Raw genomic sequence first — 25,886 nt, forward strand, 5'->3', positions numbered from 1 at the left:
ATTCATAAACAACTGATGGTTGCATGATATCTGGCAGTAAAAGCACGAGCATTAAAGATTCACAGATAGTAAGACACAACACCACTTACCATTCAACCTGAACTTTCATGGCACTTTTTATCGCCATTTTTATTAAGCTACACATCACTGCAGCCATGAAATTAAAAGACACTTGCTCCTTGGAAGAAAAGCTATGACAAACCTAGGCAGTGGATTAAAAAGCAGAGACATTACTCTGCTGACAAAAGTCCATATAGTCAAAGCAATGGTCTTTCCAATAGTCATGTACAGATGTGAGAGTTGGACTATAAAGAAAGTTGAGTGCCAAAGTACTGATGCTTTCAACTACAGTGTTGGAGAAGACTCCTGAGAGTCCCTTGGACAGCAAGGAGATCAAACCAGTCAATCCTAAAGGAAATCAGTCCTGAATGTTCATCGGAAGGACTGATGCTGAAGCTAAAACTCCCAATACTTTGGCCACCTGATGTGAAGAACTGACTCACTGGAAAAAGACCCTGATGCTGGGAAAGATTGAAGGCAGGAGAAGGGGATGACAGAGGATGAGATGGTTGGATGGCATCACCGACTCAATGGACGTGACTTTGAGCAAGCTCCAGGAGATGGTGAAGGACAGGGAAGCCTGGCGTGCTGCAGTTCATGGGGTTGCAAAGATCGGGACATGACTGAGCAAGTGAACAAGAACTCTGCAAATTACTGCAGAGGTTAGAGTACTGGCTTCAAAGTAGCTTTTTTAAACCTAATTTTATTGAGCTGATTTTATGTGCCAGGAAGTGTTCTAAGAAAAGACCCAGAACACGGGAGATAAATACAGGTTTCACATCCTTTGACAATTGGTACAAACATGACTGGGTTTCCCTGGTGGCTCAGACGGTAAAGAATCCGCCTGCAATGTAGGAGACCTGGGTTCATCCCTGGGTTGGGAAGATCCCCTGGAGAAAGGCATGGCAACCCACTCCAGTATTCTTGCATGAAGAATCCCCATGGACAGAGGAACCTGGTTGGCTACAGTCCACGGCGTCCAAAGAGCCGGACACGACTGAGCGACAAAGCACGCACAAACAACCAATCTCAAGTCCCAAGAGGACACCAGCTTGCCGGAACTAAATGGCTCGCCCTCGAATTTCCGGAGGGAAGCTTGAGTGTGTTACTACGGATCGATTGCTTTTGCCTGCCGGAGATCGATCTTAAAAAGACCCAGCACTGGGAGGCCAAGGAAAAGAGGTGCGTCAAGGACGTCTTCGTAGCGGAGCTACTGAGATTCGGAAGGCCACGCTGGGCCTGTTTGGCGTCCAAACGACTCAGACGGTTCAGTCATGTTCGCCTACGCAGTGAGGCGCGCCCTGCGCAAGAGTAAGACCCTTCGCTACGGAGTTCCCATGTTGGTGAGCGCAGGGAGGGTAAAGTGTGTGTTGGAAGCGGGTGGGGAGGAGGGATTCCGAAAGGGTGGGACCTCAAGATTGGCTGGGACGAGAGTGCGGTGAACCTGTAATGTGTGAGGCGAGGAACCTTAACCTGCCGTAGAATGTGGCTGGCCTTTAGGCAGTCCTAGTTTCCTAGTCACTCCCCGCGCTGCTAGTGCGATCTCCGGTCCTTGTCTGACCTGTGGTAGTTAACCTGGATGTGCTTCTGAACCAGATTTTAACCCGAACCAGGCTTTAGCTCGAGTCTGGATGATTACTAAACTCCCATTCCCCGACCCCAACCTCCCGCCTGCCATGCTACAGGTTGAAGATAACTCTGATCATTGAAACTAGTTATATTCACTTAATTTAACTACAGTTTGGGGCATCCTCAGGTTTCAGTTTACTAGTTTGTGAATTGGCTTAATTCTTCCAGGGTTGCTATGAGTTAAATCCTTGTGAGTTAAATGTACCACAGTGTAGCAGCCCTGCAAAGATAGCCGCTTCATTATAGTTGATATTTTTAAAGCACGTTGCAAGTAGTTTTGGCGTTTCTTTGTATCCACTCCTACATGGAGTTCTCAGAAGATCCTGTTCGTCTTGAAGATTCAAGTTAATGCTTAATACTTAACACCAACCGGAGTTGGAATCCAGTGAAACCACACTCTTTCTTTTCTGTTTGATCTTGGCAAGGTATTTTGTTTCAACAAGCCTTGATGTCGTAGTAAATGAAATAATTTAAATAAAGCAGGTGAACAGTTTTTAAATAGTTTATTACTTTGATAAGAATTTGGTACAGGAGAAGTTACCAGATTTTACATTTAACCAGGACTAAAGGAAAGTAGTGACCTTAGAAAAGTAATTGTTTTTTTTAGTTCATCTTTGATGAATGTGGATTTCTTTTTAATCTTTAAAAACTCCTTTTTATTTTTTTAAAATTTTAAACAAAATCATTTATGAAACAATGCAGAATTATATTTGTGTAGCCAACACGGACTGTAAAACCTATCCTCTCTGTGGATTCCCTTGCCACAAAATAGAGGTCCATTCAGAAACAGAAGTCCATTCAGAAACATGTGATTGTCAGTGCAAGTTGAGGTCACCTGCAGGTCCCACTGGAAGATAGTTTAGTTTTGTTTGTTATCTTTCAAAATCATCAAAGCTAAGCTCTTAAAACCACTAGTATTAAAGAACCTTCTAGGGATTCCCTCATTTGTTTTATTTCTTGGACAAGACTACCACAGTAGACTTCCTAAGTGTATTTCTCTGTACTGGTCTCTCTGTCTATACTGAATCTGTACTACACTGGACCTAGGTCTATACTGTTTCAAAATGTGGGTCCTCCATTAACTATGTGGACCTTTGTCCACAGAGTGATCTCTGCTTTTTAGTACACTGTCTAGGTTTGTCATAGCTTTTCTCCCAAGGAGCAAGCATTTTTTAATTTTATGGCTGCAGTTACCATCCACAGTGATTTTTGGAGCCCAAGAAAAGTCTGTCACTGTTTCCATTGTTTCCCCATCTATTTCCATTGTTTCCCTAAAGGATGGGACCAGATACCATGATCTTTGTTTTTTGAATGTTGTGTTTTGAGCAAGCTTATTCACTCTGCTTTTTCACCTTCATCAAGAGGCTCTTTAGTTCTTCTTTGCTTTCTGCTATAAGGGTGGTGTCAACTGCATATCTGAGGTTATTGATATTGGAATAACCTTGATGGAAAAGATTCATTGGAATATCTTGATTCCAGCTTGTGCTTCTTCCAGCCCGGCATTTTGCATGATGTACTCTGCATATAAGTTGAATAAGCAGGGTGGCAATATACAGTCTTGACGTACTCATTTCCCAGTTTGGAACCAGTCTATCATTCCATGTCCAGTTCTAACTGTTGCTTCTTGATCTGCATACAGATTTCTCATGGAGTAGGTAAGGTGGTCGGAGAAGGCAACGGCACCCCACTCCAGTACTCTTGCCTTGAAAATCCCATGGATGGAGGAGCCTGGTAGGCTGCCATCTATGGGGTAGCACAGAGTCGGACACGACTGAAGCGACTTAGCAGCAGCAGCAGGTAAGGTGGTCTGGTATTCCCATCTCTTGAAGAATTTTCCACAGTTTGTTGTGATCCACATAGTCAAAGGGTCCTAGACAAGTAACTAATTCTGTAGGGGAAAATGTTGAACTCAGTTCTCTAAAACCCAACAGTACTAGAAAGAGCTCAGATGATGCATGGTCTTCATCATATATCAGTTGGATATTCCATATTTACTATATTACTATGCCATAATTACTATAGTGTACTACTATACTTAAAGTTGAAATTATTTTCTCTCTTTGTTGTCGTCGTTCATTTGTTCAGTCGTGTCTTGACTCTTTGTGACCCCATGGACTGCAGCACACCAGGCTTCCCTGTCCTTCACCATCTCCTGGAAGTGAAGTAAAGTGAAGTCGCTCAGTCGTGTCCGACCCTTTGCGACCTCATGGACTGTAGCCTACCAGGATCCTCAGTCCATGGGATCTTCCAGGCAAGAATACTGGAGTGGGTTGCCATTTCCTTCTCCAAGGGATCTTCCCGACCCAGGGATCGAACCCGGGTCTCCCGCATTGTAGGCAGAAGCTTTACCATCTGAGCTAGACCATCTCCTGGAGCTTGCTCAAATTCATGTCCCTTGAGTCACTGATGCCATCCAACTATCTTATCTTCTGTCACTCTCTTCTTCTGCCTTCAGTCTTTCCCAGCAGCAGGGTCTTTTCCAATGAGTCGGCTCTTTATGTCTGGTGGCCACAGCATTGGAGATTCAGCTTCAGCATCAGTCTTTCCAACGAATATTTTAGGGTTTATTTCTTTTAGGATTGACTGGTTTGATCTCCTTGCTGTCCAAGGGACCCTCAGGAGTCTTCTCCAGTCTTCTCCAGCACAGTTTGAAAGTATTAATTCTTTAATGCTCAGTCTTCTTTATGGTCCAGCTCTCACATCCATACATGACTGCTGGAAAAACCATAGCTTTGACTAGGTGGACCTTTGTTGGCGAAGTGATTTCTTTGCTGCTTAATATGCTATCTAGGTTTGTCATAGCTTTTCTCCCAGGGAGCAACTGTCTTTTAATTTCACGACTGTAGTCACCGCCCACAGTGATTTTGGAGCCCAAGAAAATAAAGTCTGTCACTGTTTCCATTTTCTTCCCATCTATTGCCATGAAGTGATGGGACTAGATGCCATTATCTTAGTTTTTTGAATGTTGAATTTTAAGCCAGCTCTTTTACTCTTTTTTTTTTAAATCTCTTACATAAATGTTAGTGCTTGCTTCACAAGAATATTTATTCAACAACAAACAGAAGAGGACTTGGAGTACCAGGTATAGGCTAACAGTACTCTCCTTCCTTTCTTTCCCAAACCACTTGGAAAAGAGAGTATATTTGTTGTTTCAATTTGTGCACTGTCCATTTAGTCCCCAGAATTTACCTTTCTAATCTGACCAGTCATTACTGGTTTCTGCATACTAAAATTCAGACCATTTAATGTCTGAAGATGGTTTTAGTATATTCATTGTTTGGAAACTCATCACAATCTAATTTTAAAACATTTTCATCACCCTAAATGAATCACCAAACTCACTTGTAGCCACTTCCTGTTCCCCTCTACTCTTCTGTCTTAGGTAACCACTAATCATCTCTCCATAGATGTAATAGAATAATACAATTTGTGGTCTTTTGTGAGTGACTTTGTTCACTTAGCATAATGTTTTCAAGGTTCATTCATCTAACGTGTATCAAAGTGTCATACCCTTTTAGTGACAAGATAGTATTCCATCAGTTGGAATATTTATTGTCCATTGATAAGCATTCGTTTTTTTTTGTTTTTTTTTTCATTTATTGGCTATTATGAATAATGGTGCTGTGAATATTCATGTACAGATTTTTGTATGGATGTGTTTTCATTTCTCTTGGATAAATGCCTACTAGTTGAATTGCTGCATCATATGATAGCTCCATGTTTAACATTTTGAGGAACTGTCAAACTGTTTCTCAAAAAGTACATCTTTTTACATTCCCCCCAGCAATATATGAGGCTTCTGATTTTTCCACGTTCTTAACAACAGTTGTCATTGTCCACTTTTTAAAAAGAATTAAACCCTTACAAGGAGATGTGAAGTGGTTTTGATTTGCATTTTTCTCCTGGTAGCTTAGCTGGTAAAGAATCTGCCTGCAATGCAGGAGACCCTGGTTCGATTCCTGGATTGGGAAGATCCCCTGAAGAAGGGATAGGCTACCGTCTCCAATATTCTTGGGTTTCCCTGGTGGTTCAGACAGTAGAGAATCCACCTGCAATGTGGGAGACCTGGGTTCGATCCCTGGTTTGGGAAGATCCCCTGGAGGAGGGCATGGCAACCCACTCCAGTATTCTTGCCTGGAGAATCCCCATGGACAGAGGAGCCTGGCAGGCTGCAGTCCATGGAGTTGCAGAGTCAGACACGACTGGGCAACTCAGCACAGCACAATGACTAATGATGCAGGACACCCTTTCTTACGACTGATTATTGGTTGTCTGTTTATCTTCTTTGAGGAACTGTCTATTCAAGGTTTTTGCCCATTTTTAAGAGAATGTGTTTTTCTTTATATTGGGCAGAGGTTTCCTTAAACACCTGGATTCAGTAAGTTTCCCAGTCTTTGTCAAGGGGCTCTGTGCGCTAGATTGGGCATTCCTTCAATACTCAGGCAGGTTACAACTCTGCCTTAAAGTTTTACTTATTTGCTCAGAGCCTCAAAGTTAGCCATTGTTGAGTGTTTAGGGTCTTCTAAGAAATCTCCTGAACTTACACACAGCTATGGGCACATGGACCATTCTGTTCATATGTATGTGTAACCAAAAGTAAGATCTGGCTGCTTGCAGCTCAAAAGTCAATAAAAAAGTAAAGTTAGTGGGAAGGAAAGGTTGCTTTATTTTGGATGCCAGCAACATGGGTGAACTATTTCAAGCCCTGAAAGATGATACTGTTATAGTGCTGCACTCAATATGCCAGCAAATTTGGAAAACTCAGCAGTGGCCTCAGGACTGGAAAAGGTCAGTTTTCATTCCAGTCCCAAAGAAAGGCAATGCCAAAGAATGTTCAAACTGTCGCACAATTGCACTCATCTCACAGGCTAGCAAAGTAATGCTCAAAATTCTCTAAGTGAGACTTCAACAGTATGTGAACCAAGAACTTCCAGATGTTCAAGCTGGTTTTAGAAAAGGCAGAGGAACCAGAGATCAAATTGCCAACATTTGTAGGAATATTGATAAAGCAGAAGAGTTAAAAAGTATTTACTTCTGCTTTATTGACTACACCAAAGCCTTGACTGTGTGGATCACAACAAACTGTGGAAAATTCTTTAACATGTGGGAATACCAGATCACCTTACCTGCCCCCTGAGAAATCTGTATGGAGGTCAAGAAGGAACAGTTATAACCAGACATGGAACAGCAGACTGGTTCCAAATTGGGAAAGGAGTACATCAACGCTGTATATTGTCACCCTGCTTATTTAACTTATATGCAGAGTACATTATGCGAAATGCTGGGTTGGATGAAGCACAGTCTGGAATCAAGATTTCCGGGAGAAATATCAATAACCTCAGATATGCAGGTGACACCACCCTTATGGTAGAAAGCAAAGAGGAACTCAGGACCCTCTTGATGAAAGTGAAAGAGGAGAGTGAAAAAGCTGGCTTAAAACTCAACTTTTAAAAAACTAAGACCATGGCATCCGGTCCCATCAGTTCATGGCAAATAAATGGGGAAACAGTGGAAACAGTGACAGACTTTATTTTCTTGGGCTCCAAAATCACATGATGGTGACTGCAGCCATGAAATTAAAAGACACTTGCTCCTTGGAAGAAAAGCTATGACCGACCTAGATAGCACATTAAAAAGCAGAGACATTACTTTGGCAACAAAGGTCCTTATAGTCAAAGCTGTGCTTTTTCCAGTAGTCATGTGTGGATGTGACAGTTGGACCACAGAGAAAGCTGAGCACTGAAGAACTGATGCTTTTGAACTGTGGTGTTGGAGAAGACTCTTGAGAGTCCCTTGGACTGCATGGAGATCCAGCCAGTCAATCCTAAAGGAGATCAGTCCTGAATATTCATTGGAAGGACAGATGCTAAAGCTGAAGCTCCAATACTTTGGCCATCTGACGTGAAGAACTGACTCATTGGAGAAGACCCTGATGCTGGGAAAGATTGAAGGCAGGAGGAGAAGGGGAAGACACAGGTGAGATGGGTGGATGGCATCACCAACTCGAAGGACATGAGATTGAGCAGGCTCTGCAAATTGGCAATGGACAAGGAGGCCTGGCGTGCTGCAGTCCACGGAGTCGCAAATGGTTGGAGAAGACAGAGCGACTAAACTGAACTGAACAGAACATGGGTGGGTGGGGGCAGTAGCCTATGCCTGTCCAAAGGCCCCCACAACATTCAGTGGGCTAGAGCTTTTATAGACTGAGAGAGGGGGTGAGATACAGAAACAGCACAGTCAGCTCTGACAGTCATCTTGAAGTTGGTCATCGGTGGTATGGCCAGCATCATCTTGATTGTTTTGAGTACTGTTAATCTTCAGTTCCATCATCATTTTTTTTCCCATTTCCTTGAGGCCAGTTCTTAGAATTGTGGCAGCTTATGTCATGACCAGTCTGGTCATCATGTAGTTAACTTGATTCCAGCTTGTGTGGATTTCATATCTATAAGACAGCTCACAGCATATGGCTCAGAATATTATCCATAGCCCTGAGAAGGAACTAAAGGTCCTGAACTATGCTTAATGATATTATTCAGTCTCCTTTAACTAGTTTTTTTCTTTGTTTCTTCATTTTCTCACTTCTCTGATTAAACTTGTTATTTCACCTAAAGTGTTTTCACAGACAAAACGCAGATAGAGGACATGGAGGACAAACACCTGCTATATTTCACATGTCCTTCCAGAGTGTCAGGAATATGTTTGAGTTTTTTAGAGTCTTCTGTGAACACCTTATTCCTCATATATTCTTTTTGAGTTTTTTGGTTAGATTGTTCTTTATCCAGTTGCCTTATTACCTCAGGCAGTATGCCTCTGAATTTTTTTTTAACAAATATTTCCAGGGAAAAGTCTTTTTGCACTAGTTTCAGTCCAAGTCAGGAAGGCTAAAGACTGCGTTGTAAGTGGGGTCTTCAGGGAACCACTGGACTGGTCAAATAATGATAAAAGATTTTAAGGAGTTCCACCTCATTATGCCCCTTCCAGTCATTACTTCTTTATATCATGATTTTAGGCTGTTGGTTTTCATGGTTACCATGGAGTGGGGATCAAGATGTGGGAATTAGGTAGGTTAAAAATGCCACCAAGCTTTCTGCTTTAACTGAGATTTAGTAATTCTTCTTTAGTAAATGTTTGATGGAGAAAGTTTTAGGAGCTCTTACTCTTCCATTTTATTGATTTCACCTGTTGGTTCCTTTTTTTTTTTTTTTCCCCCGTCTTTGGTAAGATTTTCTAATTTTCATTTGTTTTAAAAACATCAGATACTGCTCTTTGAAGCACTTTTGTGATGATTCCTTTACAGTCTTTGTTAATGTAAGGCGATTGCCTCTGCTAATTCAAGTTGCTATTTCCTGTTTCTTCTTATGATAACTGAATTTTTAGTTTATCTTGGAGATTCTGAATAGTATGTTAGGAAACTATGTTCTCTTTAGGTCTTCTACTTCAGCAGCAGTTACCATGCTTGGATTAAGCTGTGGATAGTAGCCGCAAAAAGTCAGACACGACTGAGCTACTAAGCACACAGTAGCCTTGTATTTGAAGCTTTCCTTCTCATAATAATTTAGGTTCTGGAGCCCTTGTAGTGCTAGTTTGCTGTGTCTTTGTTGTTGTTGTTGTTGAGTCACTAACTCTTTTGCGAACCTGTGCACTGTAGCCAGGCTCCTCTGTCCATGGGATTTCCCAGGCAAGAATACTGGAGTGGGTTACCATTTCCTGCTCCAGGGGATCTCACCGACCCAGGGACTGAACCCATGTCTCCTGTATCTCCTGCATTGGCGGGTGGATTCTTTATCACTGAGCCACCAGGGAACCCTTGTGCCTTGTTTACCTGGTACCTAATTGCGCGCTTAAAACTTCTAGGTGTGGAAAGTTAATAATCAACATGTAATTGTTTTTAAAGTCTAAAACTGATGGAGATCACAAAAGAAATTAATGTAGGCAGGAAAGACCAAACTCTTTGCCCTGGGGGATATTCCAACCTTAGAGAGTTGGGATCTATAGGAGGGACCAATACAGGAAACTAAGAATTCTCAGTGAGGTAAAAGAAAAACCAAGCTTAAGGGAAAAGAAGGGCAATGTGATGAACTGTCAGATTTTGCTCATGACATAAGATGAGAACAGAGAGTTAAACATTGCATTTAGTAAAATAGATGTGAGTGATGATTGGAGTGAGTCTGAGAGAAAGTGGGAAGAGCAGCAAGCATAGATAAATTGTTTGTGATATTTTACTGCAGCTAAGAACAAAGCAATGGGGAGGGAAAGTCTAGAGAAATTTGTTAGTAAGATGGGAGAAATAATAGCATTTTTTATGATGAATTGTGCCCTGTGGTAAGCAAGATTTTTGATGAATTACTGCCTTTCAGTACGTAAGATGACTGGGATCTAGTGAACAAATGAATATATTTACTTAGGAGTATAGGTACTATGGTAATGAGTGCATGGTCACTCAGTTGAGTTCAACTCTTTGTGACCCCGTGGACTATGGCCCCACCAGGCTCCTCTGTCCATGGGATCTCCCAGACAAGAATACTAGAGTAGGTGTCATTTCCTTCTTCAGGTTATCTTCCCAACCCAGGGATTGAACCTACATCTCCTGCATTGGTAGGTGGATTCTTTACTGCTGAGCCACTTGGGAAGCCTCTGAGTGGTTGGTATGTATAATGCAATTTTGACAGTAACTACCCAGCATTCAGATGGAGAAGCTCTATATAGTCAGCAAAAACAAGACCAGGAGCTGACTGTGGCTCAGATCATGAACTCCTTATTGCCAAACTCAGACTTACTGAAGAAAGTAGGGAAAACCACTAGGCCATTCAGGTATGACCTAAATAAAATCCCTTATGACTATACAGTGGAAGTGAGAAATAGATTTAAGGGACTAGATCTGATAGACAGAATGCCTGATGAACTATGGACGGAGGTTCGTGACATTATACAGGAGACAGAGATCAACACCATCTTCATGGAGAAGAAATGCAAAGAGGCAAAATGGTTGTCTGAGGAGTGCTTACAAATAGCTGTGAAAAGAAGAGAAGCAAAAAGCAAAGGAGAAAAGGAAAGATATTCCCATTTGAATGCAGGGTTCCAAAGAATAGCCAGGAGAGATAAAGCTTTCCTCAGCGATCAATGCAAAGAAATAGAGGAAAACAATAGAATGGGAAAGACTAGAGATCTCTTCAAGAAAATTAGAGATACCAAGGGAACATTTCATGCAAAGATGGGCCTAATAAAGGACAGAAATGGTAGGGACCTAACAGAAGCAGAAGATATTAACGGGAGGTGGCAAGAATACGCAGAAGAACTGTACAAAACAGATCTTCACGACCCAGATAATCACAATGGTGTGATCACTAACCTAGAGCCAGACATCCTGGAATGTGAAGTCCAGTGGGCCTTAGAAAGCATCACTACAAACAAAGCTAGTGGAGGTGATGGAATTCCAGTTGAGCTATTTCAAATCCTGAAAGATGATGCTGTGAAAGTGCTGCACTCAATATGCCAGCAAATTTGGAAAACTCAGCAGTTGCCACAGGACTGGAAAAGGTCAGTTTTCATTCCAGTCCCAAAGAAAGGCAATGCCAAAGAATGTTCAAACTGTCGCACAATTGCACTCATCTCACAGGCTAGCAAAGTAATGCTCAAAATTCTCTAAGCGAGACTTCAACAGTACATGAACCAAGAACTTCCAGATGTTCAAGCTGGTTTTAGAAAAGGCAGAGGAACCAGAGATCAAATTGCCAATATCCGCTGGATCATCAAAAAAGCAAGAGAGTTCCAGAAAAACATCTATTTCTGCTTTATTGACTATGCCAAAGCCTTCGACTCTGTGGATCACAATAAACTGCAGAAAATTCTAAAAGAGATGGGAATACCAGAACACCTGACCTGCCTCTTGAGAAACCTGTATGCAGGTCAGGAAGCAACAGTTAGAACTGGACATGGACCCAACAGACTGGTTCCAAATAGGAAAAGGAGTACGTCAAGGCTGTATATTGTCACCCTGCTTATTTAACTTATATGCAGAGTACATCATGAGAAATGCTGGGCTGGAAGAAGCACAAGATGGAATCAAGATTGCCAGGAGAAATATCAATAACCTCAGATATGCAGATGACACCACCCTTATGGCAGAAAGTGAAGAGGGACTAAAAAGCCTCTTAATGAAAGTGAAAGAGGAAAAGTGAAAAAGTTGGCTTAAAGCTTAACATTCAGAAAACTAAGATCATGGCATCTGGTCCCATCACCTCATGGGAAATAGATGGGGAGACAGTGGGAACAGTGTCAGACTTTATTTTGGGGGGCTCCAAAATCACTGCAGGATGGTTCCTGCAGCCATGAAATTAAAAGATGCTTACTCCTTGGAAGGAAAGTTATGACCAACCTAGATAGCATATTAAAAAGCAGAGACATTACTTTGCCAACAAAGGTCCGTCTGGTCAAGGCTCTGGTTTTTCCAGTGGTCATGTATGGATGTGAGAGTTGGACTGTGAAGAAAGCTGAGCGCCGAAAAATTGATGCTTTTGAACTGTGGTGTTGGAGAAGACTCTTGAGGGTCCCTTGGACTGCAAGGAGATCCAACCAGTCCATCCTAAAGGAGATCAGTCCTGGGTGTTCATTGTAAGGACTGATGCTGAAGCTGAAACTCCAGTATTTTGGCCACCTCATGCGAAGAGTTGACTTATTGGGAAAGACCCTGATGCTGGGAGGGATTAGGAGCAGGAGGAGAAGGGAATGACAGAGGATGAGATGGCTGGATGGCATCACCAACTCGATGGGCATGAGTTTCAGTAAACTCCGGGATTTGTGACGGACAGGGAGGCCTGGCGTGCTGCGATTCATGGGGTCGCAAAGAGTCAGACACGACTGAGCGACTGAACTGAACTGAACCCAGCATTAGTGCAGACTTCATAGATTAAGGGCACGGTTCTCCATAGAACTCTCCTTATCAGACACCAGCTGAAAGTTCTCTGGGGCCTGGGGCCACCTATGCTCTGATTAACTGGTTATAAATTCAGTTGTTCCTAATAGCCCCTTGGGTTCAGTAATTTGGTAGAATGACTCACAGAACTCAGGAAAACACTATACTTAGGATTAGTGTTTTATTATAAAGTTTAAGGATTAAAAACAGCCCAAAGAAGAGACCCTTAGGGCAAGGTCCATGGAGGGTCCCAAACAGAATTTCCATGTTTTCTTCCTGTGGAATCAGAGCATGCCACCATCCCAGCACATTGATGTGTTCATCAACCAGGAAGCTCATCCAGAGTTTTTAACTGGGATTTTCATCATCTGTGGTTGATTTGATTATTGACTGTGTGACTGAACTCAGTCTCCAGCCACCCTTTCCTCCTTGGAGGTTGGGAGGTCAGGTTGCTATCACATGGCTCAAAGCCTCAACCCTGTAGTCACATGGTTGACCATTCCAGCACTGCCAGCCTCTATCGTGTGCCTCTCTAGGGACTCCAATGAGTCACTTCATTAACATAAACTCAGGTGTAGTCCCAGTAACAGAGATGCTCCTGTCACTTAAGAAATTGCAAGTGAGTAGCTTCCTCTCAAGAACCCCAGGACCAAGACCAGACAGATTCTTTATTATGTAGCATGTGGGTAATGTGATAGCAATAGTCCAGAAAAGAGATGATGGTGGCCAGGACTAGAATATTAGAAGATGATATAGTCAGAAATTGTGATGTTCAAAAAATAGTTTGAAAGTAGAGTGACAGAACTCAGGGAAGCATTAGATGTGAGATATGAATGAGAGGACAATCCCCTGGTGGAGGGCATGGCAACTCCAGTATTCTTGCCAGGAAAACCCCATGGTCAGAGGAGCCTGGTCCATGGGGTCATAAAGAGTCAGACACGACTGAGGCAACTGAGCACGCATGCATGAATGAGAGGAGCTAAAGATGACTCCAGAGAAGCTAGCTTGAGTAATTGGATGAAAGTATTTGGACTGAACTGGCTTGTGAAAGATTGATTGGCAGCAGATTGGGGCAGAAAGAGTGTTGGGAGGAAAAATGAATTTTTTTCATGTTAATTTATATATTCCTGGTAAACTTTCAAGTGAATATGTCAAGTAAGAGGGCAGGTCTTCAGTTCAGCAGGATGTTTCCCATTGAAAATGTACATTTGAAAGTTGTTATGCTACAGTACGAGTACACGCTCAATTGAGTCTGACTCTTTGCAACCCTGTGAACTGTAGTCCACCAGGCATCTCTGTCCATGGGATTTCCCAGGCAAGAATACTAGAGTGGGTGGTCATTTCCTTCTGCAGGGAATCTTCCTGACTCAGGGATTGAACCCATGTCTCTTGTGGCTTCTGCATTAGAAGGTAGATTCTTTACCACCGAGCCACCTGGGAAGCCCCACTGTTAGGTTATAGAGGCTATTTAAAATCCATGGAACTGGATAACATTGCCTAGAGACTGTGTTGGTTGTAAATAAGTAGAAGAGGTGTGAGACACTGCAACATTTTGAGATGGGGAAGGTGAAAAAGAATGAATAAAGGGAGGCTAAGAAGGAATTAGGAAAATCAGGGATGTGTCTTTTTGTTACCAACCAGGGTTCTTGGCCTTCCTTAATCAACAGAAATTGATAAGAGGCCCGACAAGAAGGCAAGCCTTCATTGGGGCCCCTACTGCAGCAAGGAGGAGCGAAAACAGGTAACAGGTTCCCTTGCTCATTCCCCAAGGGGGTTGAGCTGGTTCCTTAATGGTTCCTTAAATGGGGTGAGGGTAGGAGTGTGTCCAGGGGTTGGGCCAAAAGGGTGGCTTAGGTGGTTTGCCCACCCCTTTGGTGGCAGGGGGCACGCACAGCACTGTACATTTGCTCCTGGCACCATGTTTTTGCTCCCGGTTCTTCAGAAGTGACTTCAGAAGGGCTTCCCTGATAGCTCAGTTGGTAAAGAATCGGCCTGCAATGCAGGAGACCCTGGTTCGATTGCTAGGTCGGGAAGATATGCTGGAGAAGGGATAGGCTACCTACTCCAGTATTCTTGGGCTTCCCTTGTGGCTCAGCTGATAAAGAATCTGCCTGCAATGTGGGAGACCTGGGTTCGATCCCTGGGTTGGGAAAATCCCCTGGAAAAGGGAAAGGCTACCCACTCCATTATTCTGGCCTGGAGAATTCCATGGACTGTATAGTCCATGGGGTCACAAAGAGTCAGACACGACTGAGCGACTTTCACTTACTCTGTTATGTCTATACCATTTCTGTCCTTTATTGTGCCCATCTGTGCATGAAGTGTTCCCTTGGTATCTCTGATTTTCTTGAAGAGATCTCTAGTCTTTCCCATTCTACTGTTTTCCTCTATTTCTTCGCATTGATCACTGAGGAAGGCTTTCTTATCTCTGCTTGATATTCTTTGGAACTCTGCATTCAGATGGGTATATCTTTGCTGTTTTCCTTTGCCTTTCACTTCTCTTCTTTTCTCAGCTATTTGTAAGACCTCCTCAGACAACCATTTTGCCCTTTTGCATTTCTTTATCTTGGGGATGGTCTTGATCACTTCCTCTTGTACAATGTCACGAACCTCCGTCCATAGTTCTTCAGGCACACTGTCTGCCAGATCTAATCCCTTGAATCTATTGGTCACTTCCACTGTATAATTGTAAGGGATTTGATTTAGGTCATACCTGAATGGTCTAGTGGTTTTCCCTACTTTCTTTAAGTTTGAATTTGGCAATAAGGAGTTCATGATTGAGCCACAGTCAGTTCCCTGTCTTGTTTTTGCTGACTGTGTAAAGCTTCTCCATCTTTGGCTGCAAAGAATATCATCAATCTGATTTCGATATTTACCATCTGGTGATGCTCATGTGTAGTATCTTCTCTTGTGTTGCTGGAAGAGGGTGTTTGCTATGACCAGTGCATTCTCTTGGCAAAACTCTGTTGGCCTTTGCCTTGCTTCATTTTGTACTCCAAGGCCAAATTTGCCTGTTACTCCAGGTATCTCTTGGCTTCCTACTTTTGCATTCTAGTCCCCTATAATGAAAAGGACATCTTTTTTGGGTGTTAGTTCTGGAAGGTCTTGTAGGTCTTCATAGAACCGTTCTTTGGCCAGTTCAAGGTTTTTTCTAAGGTTTACCACATACTGAGAAATGTGGCTTCTTCTTATTTTATCACTTGGTAAGTAAATGGAGAAATGCTCTCTAATTGGCTTATTTTGCAAAATCATAAAAATTGAAAACATTCTGGTCTTGAGGAGGCAAGGCCAGATTTTTTCATGGATTTATCTATTGTAGTCACATGCAGGCCATTTAGTTGGTTGTGCTTTTCTTTCTCATATACTAAGTGTATAGTCTTTCCTTAGTTCATAGGTCTTTTATAAGAATTAACTGACACAATGATTGTGATCTGGTATTTAAATCCTAGGATCAAGTACAGGTATAAATTAGTGATTTTGGTATTTGCTAATATGCTAAAATGTTTCCCAGTGATAGTATATACTATATTTGCTCTGAAAAGATGAATGGTTACTCAGCAGGAGGAATAATCTATAGGATTTTGTATAGTCTGCCACCCTTGGCATTTAGATAAGTGATATGTAGATATGCTGAAGTCTGCCCTTCTATTTTAATTGTTTCTCTGTTTGTTTCAGTTGCTGATTGTTGGAGGTTCTTTTGGTCTTCGTGAGTTTTCTCAAATTCGTTATGATGCTGTGAAGATTAAAGTAAGAACTCTCATTGGAGTTTGACATGTATATATGTATATTTTGGTTTATGAGACATGGATACTTAAAATACTAAGCTGTCTGAATTTTATCTCGCTTTTTAAAAAAATATTTATTTATTTATTTGGCTGCACCGAGTCTTAGTTGCAATATGTGGGATCTATTTTCCTGAGCAGGGATTGAACCCAGGGCCCCTGCATTGGGAGTGTGGAGTCTTAGCCACTGGACCACCAGAGATGTCCTTATCTTGCTTTTTAAGCCTGATGAATGATCTTTGAGCTCTTTTATAAAACATTTGTTTAAAATTTTTTTTTTTTCCCCTTTGTAATCAACACTCCCACACTTTCCTAACCCTTGGCAACCATAATCTGGCAGTCATAACCCCCACAATTTTGTCATTTTGAGAATTTATGTAAATAATATTGTACAGAATTGTGACCTTTGAGGTTGGTTTCTTTTACTCAGCAAATACCCTAGAGAATCATCCAGGTCATTACATGTTATCAGTAGTTTGATCTTTTTTAATGGCAAGTAGCATTTCATTGTGTGGATGAACAGCTGTTTGTTGGAGGACATTTAAGTTGTTTCCAGCTTTTGGCTATTACAAATAAAGCTGCTCTGAATATTCATAAGCACAAGCTTTCATTTCTTCAGGGTAAAGACCTAGGATTAAGATTATTGGATTATATGGTAGATGTAAGTTTATAAGAAACTGTCAAACTCTTTTCCAAACCATTTTGCATTCCCACCAGTAACCTGTGAGATTTCTGATTACTCTGCATCCTTGTTAACACTTGATTTTGTCAGTGTTTTATTTTAGCCATTCTGATAGGTGTGTAATGGCATTTCATCATGACTTTAATTTGCATTTACCTAATGACTAACGATGTTGTACTTCTTCTCATTTCCTTCTTTGTGGATTGTCTTTGGTGACACGTACAGGTGTTCAAGTCTTTGTCCTTTCTCTAATAATTATTATTTAAAAAGTTTTTGGAAGGTAAAAATGAATGCAAAATGAAAGTCCTTCATTCCTTTTACATTCTGGACCACTATACAGCATAATTCATCCTGTATTTTCAGGAATTCTTGCAAATGGAGCACTCCTAACCCACTTTCCAACTTAGTGACATTTTGTAGGAATGTTAAGAATGTGAAGCTGCTCAGTTGTGTCTGACTCTTTGCGACCCCATTAACTGTAGCCTGCCAGGCTCCTCTGTCCATGGGATTTTCCAGGCAAGAATACTGGAGTGGGTTGCCATTTCCTTCTCCATGGGTTGCCATTTCCTTCTCCAAAAACATTTGTTTAAAATTTTTATATAATGTGTTTAAATTTTTTATTATTGATTTTTGATTGTGCTGTGTCTTCACTGCTGTGTGAGGACTTTGATGAGCTGCAGTGAGCAGGCGCTGCTCTCCAGTTGTGGCGCACGGCTTCTGTTGTCGTGGAGCATAGGTTCTAGAGCACGTGTGGCGCATGGCCTTAGTTGCTCTGCAGCATGTGGGATCTTCCTGGACCAGGGATTGAACCTGTGTCCTCTGCTTTGGCAGGCAGATTCTTAACCACTGGACCACCGGGGAAGTCATACAATTTTTTTTTTCCTATACAGTTTTTAAAGATTACTTTCCATTTAGAGTTATTACAGAATATTAGCTATATTCCCCGTGATGTATCCTTGAGCCTATCGTACACCCAGTAGTTTATACTTTCCACCACTTTACCCCTGTATTCCCTGTCCCCTCCCCCCACTGGTAACCACTAGTTTGTTTTCTGTATTTGTGTGAGTCTGCTTCTTTTTTGTTGGGCTTCCCTGGTGGCTCAGATGGTAAAGCGTCTGCCTGTAATGCGGGAGACCCAGGTTTGATCCCCGGGTCGGGAAGATCCCCTGGAGAAGGAAACGGCAACCCACTCCAGTACTCTTGCCTGAAAAATTCCGTGGACGGAGGAGCCTGGTGGGCTACAGTCCATAGGGTCGCAAAGAGTTGGACACGACTGAGTGACTTCACTTTCTTTCACTTTTCCTTCTTGTTATATTTACTAGTTTGTTGTATTTTTTAGATTCCACGAATACATGGTATGTGTATGAATATGTGGAGAAAGAGACATAGATAATGAATTTATAGGGGTCTTTTCTATAGTTTGCTTTTATGGTAGGACTAGTTTGTTTTCTGTATTTGTGAGTCTGCTTCTTTTTTGTTACATTTACTAGTTTGTGTAATTACTACCAAAGTCAGGTTTGTTGTTACAGAAGAATTCTGGTTAATTCGTTCAAAAGTATGTAGCTTTTGTTTGTGGCACACATCTGATACTTGTTTTTTCCCAAGTATAGTTAACTCTGGAACAGCAGAGGTTTAGACTATGCTGCCCCACTGGTACAGTGGACTTTTTTCAATAAATACTGCAGTACTTTACAATCTGCAGCTGGATGAATCCATGCATGTGGAACCCACAGATATGGCAGGCCAAGTGTATATTTATTGAGGAAAATCCTTGTATAAGTGGACTCTCAAAGAACAAACTTGTGTTGTTCAAGAGTCAGCTGTATTTCATTAGCAGACCTCAGTAATGTTGGTGGGAAAGTAGAGTATTGAAAGCTTATTCAGTTTTTTCAGTTAATCTTATGGTTTAAGAGAAATACCAACTCTAGCTAGTGTTAAAGACAGTAGGTATTAGAATAAATATTAAATTAAAAAGGAATATATGGTTTCTGTGAGGGAATAGACCGGTTATCAACTGAGTTTTAAAGTTTCTGTTAGCATCCCAATTATTTTATTAAGGACTTTTTGCCCTTTTGCTCTAAGATGAAAGTTATAGTAATCTGACTTTTGGAAATGGGATGTCATATACATATTTGAAAAATAATTGAGTATTTGTTGAGTCTATCATGTCTTAGATCCTACAGATAAAGATCCAAGAAACTGGTTCTTATAAAGCTTATAGCATAATCAAGGCTGTGCTGTGCTATACTTAGTCACCCAGTCATGTCCGACTCTTTGCAACCCTATGGGCTGCAGCCCACCAGGCTCCTCTGTCCATGGGGATTCTCTTAGCAAGAATACTGGAGTGGGTCACCATACCCTCCTTGAGGCATATTCCCAACTGGATCAAACCCAGGTTTTCGTGCATTGCAGACAGATTCTGTACTGTCTGAGCCACCAGGGAAGCCCAAGAATACTGGAGTGGGTAGGCTATCCTTTCTCCGGGGAACTTTTGACCCAGCGATCAAACTGGGGTCTTCTGCATTGCAGGTGGATTCTTTACCAGCTGAGCTACCCAGAAAGCCCCATAATCAAGGTTGGGAGACTTCTAATATAAAAATGTATCCAAACATACAGTATGACAATGCCTAGTGAAATGGTACATTAGAATTTTGCATAACACATTGCTAGAACTTCAAGGAGAGATACATAGTTTAGATTTGGGAAAGGGATGCCAGAGAAGGTCTGCTAGAGGTATCAACCTTTGAATTAAAGCTTTAAGAATGATAAGAGTTAAATGATAGCTAAATGATGAAAATGATTAGTATTATATAACATAGAGGGACTATTGGGCATATAGTCAGATTTTCAGTTTAGAACTCTGGTAAGAGTACAGGATGGATGGAGATTAGGGGAGCAAGATAGGAGGGAAGAGAGTGTTTCAGTTGGAGATAGAGACTTGTTAAGATACTTTGGCAGTAATATAGATGAACAATACTGGAATCTGAAGTAAAACATAGGCAGTGACAATAGGAATGAATGGATTCTAAAAGAATTTGTAGCAGCAAATTGATAGTGATATATGCAATATTAAAATCTAAATAAATATGGGATGACTTAAGGCTTTGGTTTTAAGGACTGGGTAAATTTTCACAGCAAGGGAGAATGAGGGAGATTGCAGTAACAGAAGAGGTCTAGAGGATGAGGTCAGAGTAAAGAGAACAAAGTTGAGAGAAATGAGGTTGATTGAAGTTGAGAGGATGAGATTGGTCGAAGTCTGTGGAAGGAGGTTTAGAGGACAGAGTTTAGCTGAGAAGGATCAGAGGACAAAGACCTACTGAGAGTGAGAGGTCCAGGTTGGTTGATACTGAGAAGTCAGACTCTGGTGAAGTCAAGAGTCAGTGTTTAGGTGAGGTTGAGTTCAAACAAGGTTGAGAGGGTAAGGTGGACTAACATTGAGAGGAACTGAGAAGATTGGTTGAGGTTGACAGGAATTATAAGGGTTGAGAGGCTGAGATTAAGGGAGAGTCAAGAGGGAAAATTCTTAAAGAGATGGGAATACCAGACCATGTTACCTGCCTCCTGAAAAACCTGCATGCAGCTCAAGAAGCATCAGTTAGAACTGACATGAAACAATGGACTGGTTCAAAATTGGGAAAGGAGTACATTAAAACTGTATGTTGTCACCCTGCTTATTTAACTTAAATGCAGAGTATATCATGTGAAATCCTAGGCTGGATGAAGCACAAGCTGGAATCAAGATTGCCGGGAGAAATATCGATAACCTCAGATATGCAGATGATACCACCCTAATAGCAGAAAGTGAAGAGGAACTAAAGACCTTCTTGGTGAAGGTGAAAGAGGTGAAAGTGAAAAAGTGAAAGTGAAAAAGCTGGCTTAAAACTCAACATTCAAAAAACTTATGATCACGGTATCTGGTCCTGTCACTTCATGGCAAATAGATGGGGAAAAAATGGAAGCAGTGGCAGATTTTATTTTCTTGGGCTCCAAAATCACTGCAGATGGTGACTAAGGCAATGAAATTAAAAGATGCTTGCTCCTTGGAAGAAAAACTATGACAAACCTGGATAGCATATTAAAAAGTAGAGACATTACTTTGTCAACAAAGGTCCATATAGTCAAAGCTGTGGTTCATCTAGTAGTCATGTACAGATGTGAGAGTTGGATCATAGAAAAGGCTGAGCTGTTAAGAAGAGATGCTTTTGAACTGTGGTGCTGGGGAAGACTCTTGAGAGTCCCTTGGACTGCAAGGAGATCAAACCAGTCAGTCCTAAAGGAAATTAACTTTGAATATTCATGGAAGGACTGATGCTGATACCAAAGCTCCAGCAGTTTGGCCACCTTATATGAAGTGCTGACTCATTGGAAGTTGAGTCAGAAAATGGTGGGAAAGATTGAGGGTAGGAGGAGAAGAGGGCAACAGTGGATGAGGTGGTTGGATGGCATCACTGAATCAATGGACATCAGTTTGAGCAAACTCCAGGAGATAGTGAAGGACAAGGAAACCTGGCGTGCTGAAGTCCATGGGGTTGCAAAGAGTCAGATATGACTTAGTGACTGAACAACGGCAACTGGAGGCAGAGGGCCAAGCTTCAAAGCCAAGTTGTGCCTCTTTGATAAGTCATTCAAACTCCCTATGTTCCATTATCCTTGCTTTGATCAAATAATACTACTTATGTCATACACTTTTTTGTGGGTTATAGGAAATAATAAATGTCAAAATACGTGGCATATAGCAGGTGCTTGGTAAATTTTTAGCTGCTATTAGTTGTAGTAGTGGTCATAGTACTATTGAGATATTAGTTGTCATACAATTTGATAGATTGTAGAGATTTTCCCACATTTTTGTAATCTGCCATGCCATCTCATTCATGCTTATATTAACTTTTTAAATTGCAAATGGAATCTAACAGACTTAAGTAACTTATGGCTGCTTTTATTTTTCTACAGATTGATCCTGAGTTAGAAAAAAGGCTGAAAATGAATAAAGTGTCATTGGAATCAGAATATGAGGTACGGTATGCTAGTGTAGCAATATTCCTAGTCTCTGACTGGTTCTATCTACCTTAAGGTAAATTCAAATTATTACCAGTACAGAAAAAAAATTACCTTAAATATACGTTATTGGAACAACTATGTGGTTGTTTGAGAAGACAATCAACATGGATCTGGTTTTCATATACTATGAGTAAATTCTGGATGGATCAAGAATTTAAAAATAAAAAAACTCAAAAGGCTAAAAGTACTAGGAGTGAAAAATGAAGTTTCTTTTTTGTGTTCTTGAGTCAGAAAAGCCTATTTAAATGTGATGAGAAATAGAGATGCTTTAAAAGTAAATATTCAGAGGTACCATCTAAAAAAAATTGTGTAATGTAAAGTCAGTGGTTAGATGAGAAATCCTAAAAATATTGTTTATCCTTATCATGATGAATTAGTTAATTTTAAATATAAAGAGCAAATCAGTATACAATTTCAACAGCTCAGTTGGAAGTGGAAACATGGGCAAAACATGTAATGAGTTCAGAGACAAGGAAGTAAATAGCATTTTTTAAACATAAAGAGATGTTCAACTTATAATAGGAATGCTAATTAACATTATAACGAAGTGTCATTTTTCCAGCTATCTGATTAACAAAATCAAGGAGTTAATCGTACGTTTCATTATAGGATGTAGGGAAGGAGGACATTCTCCATCTCTTATCTCTTATTTTCCCTTTTCTTTTTATGTGTGGTCCTTTTTTATTGAAATGTAGGAATTGTGAATAGTAAATATTGAAGAGACTTGTGAAGAGTGGTTGATTCTCATTTTAGCGGTTCAGTTATTGGCTGGTCATTTTGAGCTTGATTTTATACTCTGTAAGGGAGGATCTGTGGAAAGCCTTTGAGGTTTCCTAAATCCCCTGAACTTTGTGGGACTCTGAATTGTTTTCCCGAGAGGATCTTGTCAGAGCTAAAGACTGGATCACTATGTTGTTTGCTGTTTTTGTTTTAGTTTAGTTTGAAACTGGACCACTTTTGCATGAAGTAATTCAGTCAGCCTTGCATCCCATCTAACAGTTATTCTTAAATTCTTTTGAGCACGTATGTCTTATGTTATCTGAGTGAAAGCCATTGTTCTTTCTTAAAACTTTTTTTTAACTTTGGAGCATTTCATAACTATACTTGAAAATAATTTACTCTGTTCTTGAATTAGTAGGATTTTGTTCACCTTTGTAGACTTAAACTCTTGGTAAAGCTCTAAGAGAAATTTAGAGAATCATTATTCACTATTCCCTCATTATTTTCTCTTAAACTTCTAACTTGGTACTTCTCAGTATATAAGCAGTATATGAGCTATGAAGGATTTGTCTGGAAGTAGATGTTCCTTACAGTTCTTTTAGAAACCATAGAATATGAGAGCTGAAGAAATCATGCAGACCATTTGGTCTTGTCTTTTCATTATTACTTATGAGAAAATTAGTGCCCAGATAACTCAAATCACTTGCACAGGGTTATATAGCTTATTGGTAAAAGAGTAATGCTTAATATCCATGTGTCAAGGTCAATTTATATCATTTCTTCTGTCACTGGATGTAAACTATCCTGTGTTCTCTGTGTTTTTCTATTTTGTTCAGTTAATTATTCCAGAATAACCAAAGCACATATATGAAAGTTAACTGTCAGAGTGGTGTGAGAGGATAAAGAAATGTTTATGTTCTTCCCTTTTTTCCTGTTTTCATTCCTGTGCTTCAGAGGTACAGCTAACTAAAGATAACACCGATCCAAACTGTATGTAAAACTAGTTTTTATTGCCCCAAAAGGGCTTTGCTTACAGCCGCTATAGGTCATTGCTTTTCATTCTTCAGGCCAGGCTCATTTCTCAGGTGTGGAACAAATCACTGTGATCTCTCTTCCTTCTAGCAGACTCTATACAGTCTCCACCTTTGTTCTCTTCCTTTCATTTACTGCCAGCACCTATGCTAATTATTACTCTGCTGTATCAGTGTTGAGGTGGAATTTCATTTTCTCAGCTTCTTCCCTTTCTTTGTGCTCTCAGAAATAAAACATGTAAATTATTCAAGAAATACAAGTCAGAATGACTTGGAACAAAGAGGAACCACCTCACATAAATCAGAATGGCAATCATTAAAAAAAAACCCTACAGATAAATGCTGAATCTGGTTTAGAGAAAAGGTAACCCTCCCGCACTGTTGGTGAGATTGTAAATTGGTGCAGCTACTATGGAAAACAATATGGGGTTCCTCAAAAAACTAAAAATAGAGTTGCCATATGATCCAGCAATCCCACTTCTGAACATATATCTGGAGAAAACTATAATTCAGAAAAATAGATGTACCCCTATGTTTACAGTTGCACTATTCACAATAGGCAAGACATGGAAATAAATGATTATTGACAAATGAATGGGTAAAGAGGATGTGGTACGTATGTACAATGAAATACTACTCAGCCATAAAAAAAGAATGACACCATTTGCAGCAACATGGATGGATCGAGACGTCATTATACTACAGGAAGTAAGTCAGAAAGAGAAAGACAAATGCCATATGATATCACTTATATGTGGACTCTAACATATGACACAAATGAACATATCACAAAACAGAACCAGACTCTGATACAGACTTGTGGTTGCCAAGTCTTGATAGAGAGAACAGACTTATGGCTTGCCAAGGTGGGGGCAGGTGGGGGAGGGAAGGATTGAGAGTTTGAGATTAGTAGATACAAAGTATTATATACAGAATGTGTAAACAACAAGATCCTACTGTATAGCACAGGGGAGTATATTCCATATTTTGTGATAATCCATCATGGAAAAGAATATGAAAAAGAATGCATGTGTGTGTATGTATACATATATATGTATAACTGAAGAACTTTTGCCATAGCAAAAACTAACACTACATTGTAAATCAACTGTAATTCAACAAAATAAATTTTTTAAAAAACATGTAGACTTTGTTCCTTTTTTAATAGTTTTAGTCTGATGAGGGGAAAGATAGGCAGTAATATCAAGAGCAAGAAAAATTCCAGATCCTATAAAGAAATATAATATTTCTTCAATTTTTAAGCTTGACATGCAGTTGATTTATTTACTAAAATTATAAGTGAGGGCCTATTGAATTCTTTCTGCTCATTTATTCAGTTAGGTCCTAGCCAAACTCACAGGGCTCCTATACTAATATTTATGCTCTAATTTTTGTGGCTCTGTAGAAAATAAAGGATTCCACCTTTGATGACTGGAAAAATATTCGAGGACCCAGGCCTTGGGAAGATCCTGATCTCCTCCAAGGACGAAATCCAGAAATCCTTAAGACTAATAAGACAACTTGACCATGCTGATGCTGTTTTTACTTTTTTGATTTTTAATAAAAATGTTATCAACTGGAATTCCAACCATATACTCCTATCCAATGGAGAGAAAATTCCAGACCTGCAGAAGCCTAGATAAGAGTAATTTGATGACAAGTGCTCTTGATAAAAAGTCAAGTACAGGTTTGTATAAGGCCCAACTCTTGTATTTGCAAATGAAAGTAACAATGTTGACCATATATATTTTTTACTGTTCAATAAACATGTGAATACTGCTACTTAAAGAGTGTCCTTTATTCTACTCCCCACGTGCATGCATGCTAAGTCACTTCAGTCATGTCTGACTCTTTGCAAGCATATAGAGCATAGCCCACCAGGGTCCTCTGCCCATGGGATTCTCCTGTTCTAATTGAAATCTCTAGAATACTTCTTCCAACAACAGTGGAATACACTCTTCTCAAACTCACACATGACGTTTATCAAGACAACATTCTTGGTCATAAACCAC

At 40.5% G+C, this 25,886-nt stretch overlaps 1 protein-coding gene across 1 annotated transcript; it reads left to right on the forward strand.

Moving 5' to 3' along the window:
* The first annotated feature begins 1,181 nt into the window (after positions 1 to 1,181).
* LOC122443808 (cytochrome c oxidase assembly protein COX16 homolog, mitochondrial) lies at positions 1,182 to 25,662 on the forward strand. The gene is made up of 4 exons (XM_043472422.1): positions 1,182 to 1,403; positions 16,277 to 16,348; positions 22,016 to 22,078; positions 25,280 to 25,662. The coding sequence occupies exons 1-4, from the start codon at positions 1,335 to 1,337 to the stop codon at positions 25,397 to 25,399; spliced, it is 324 nt and encodes a 107-aa protein (XP_043328357.1). The 5' UTR covers positions 1,182 to 1,334; the 3' UTR covers positions 25,400 to 25,662.
* Positions 25,663 to 25,886: the final 224 nt, after the last annotated feature.

This window comes from Cervus canadensis, chromosome 6 (genome assembly GCF_019320065.1).
Source record: "Cervus canadensis isolate Bull #8, Minnesota chromosome 6, ASM1932006v1, whole genome shotgun sequence".
Lineage (NCBI taxonomy): Eukaryota > Metazoa > Chordata > Mammalia > Artiodactyla > Cervidae > Cervus > Cervus canadensis.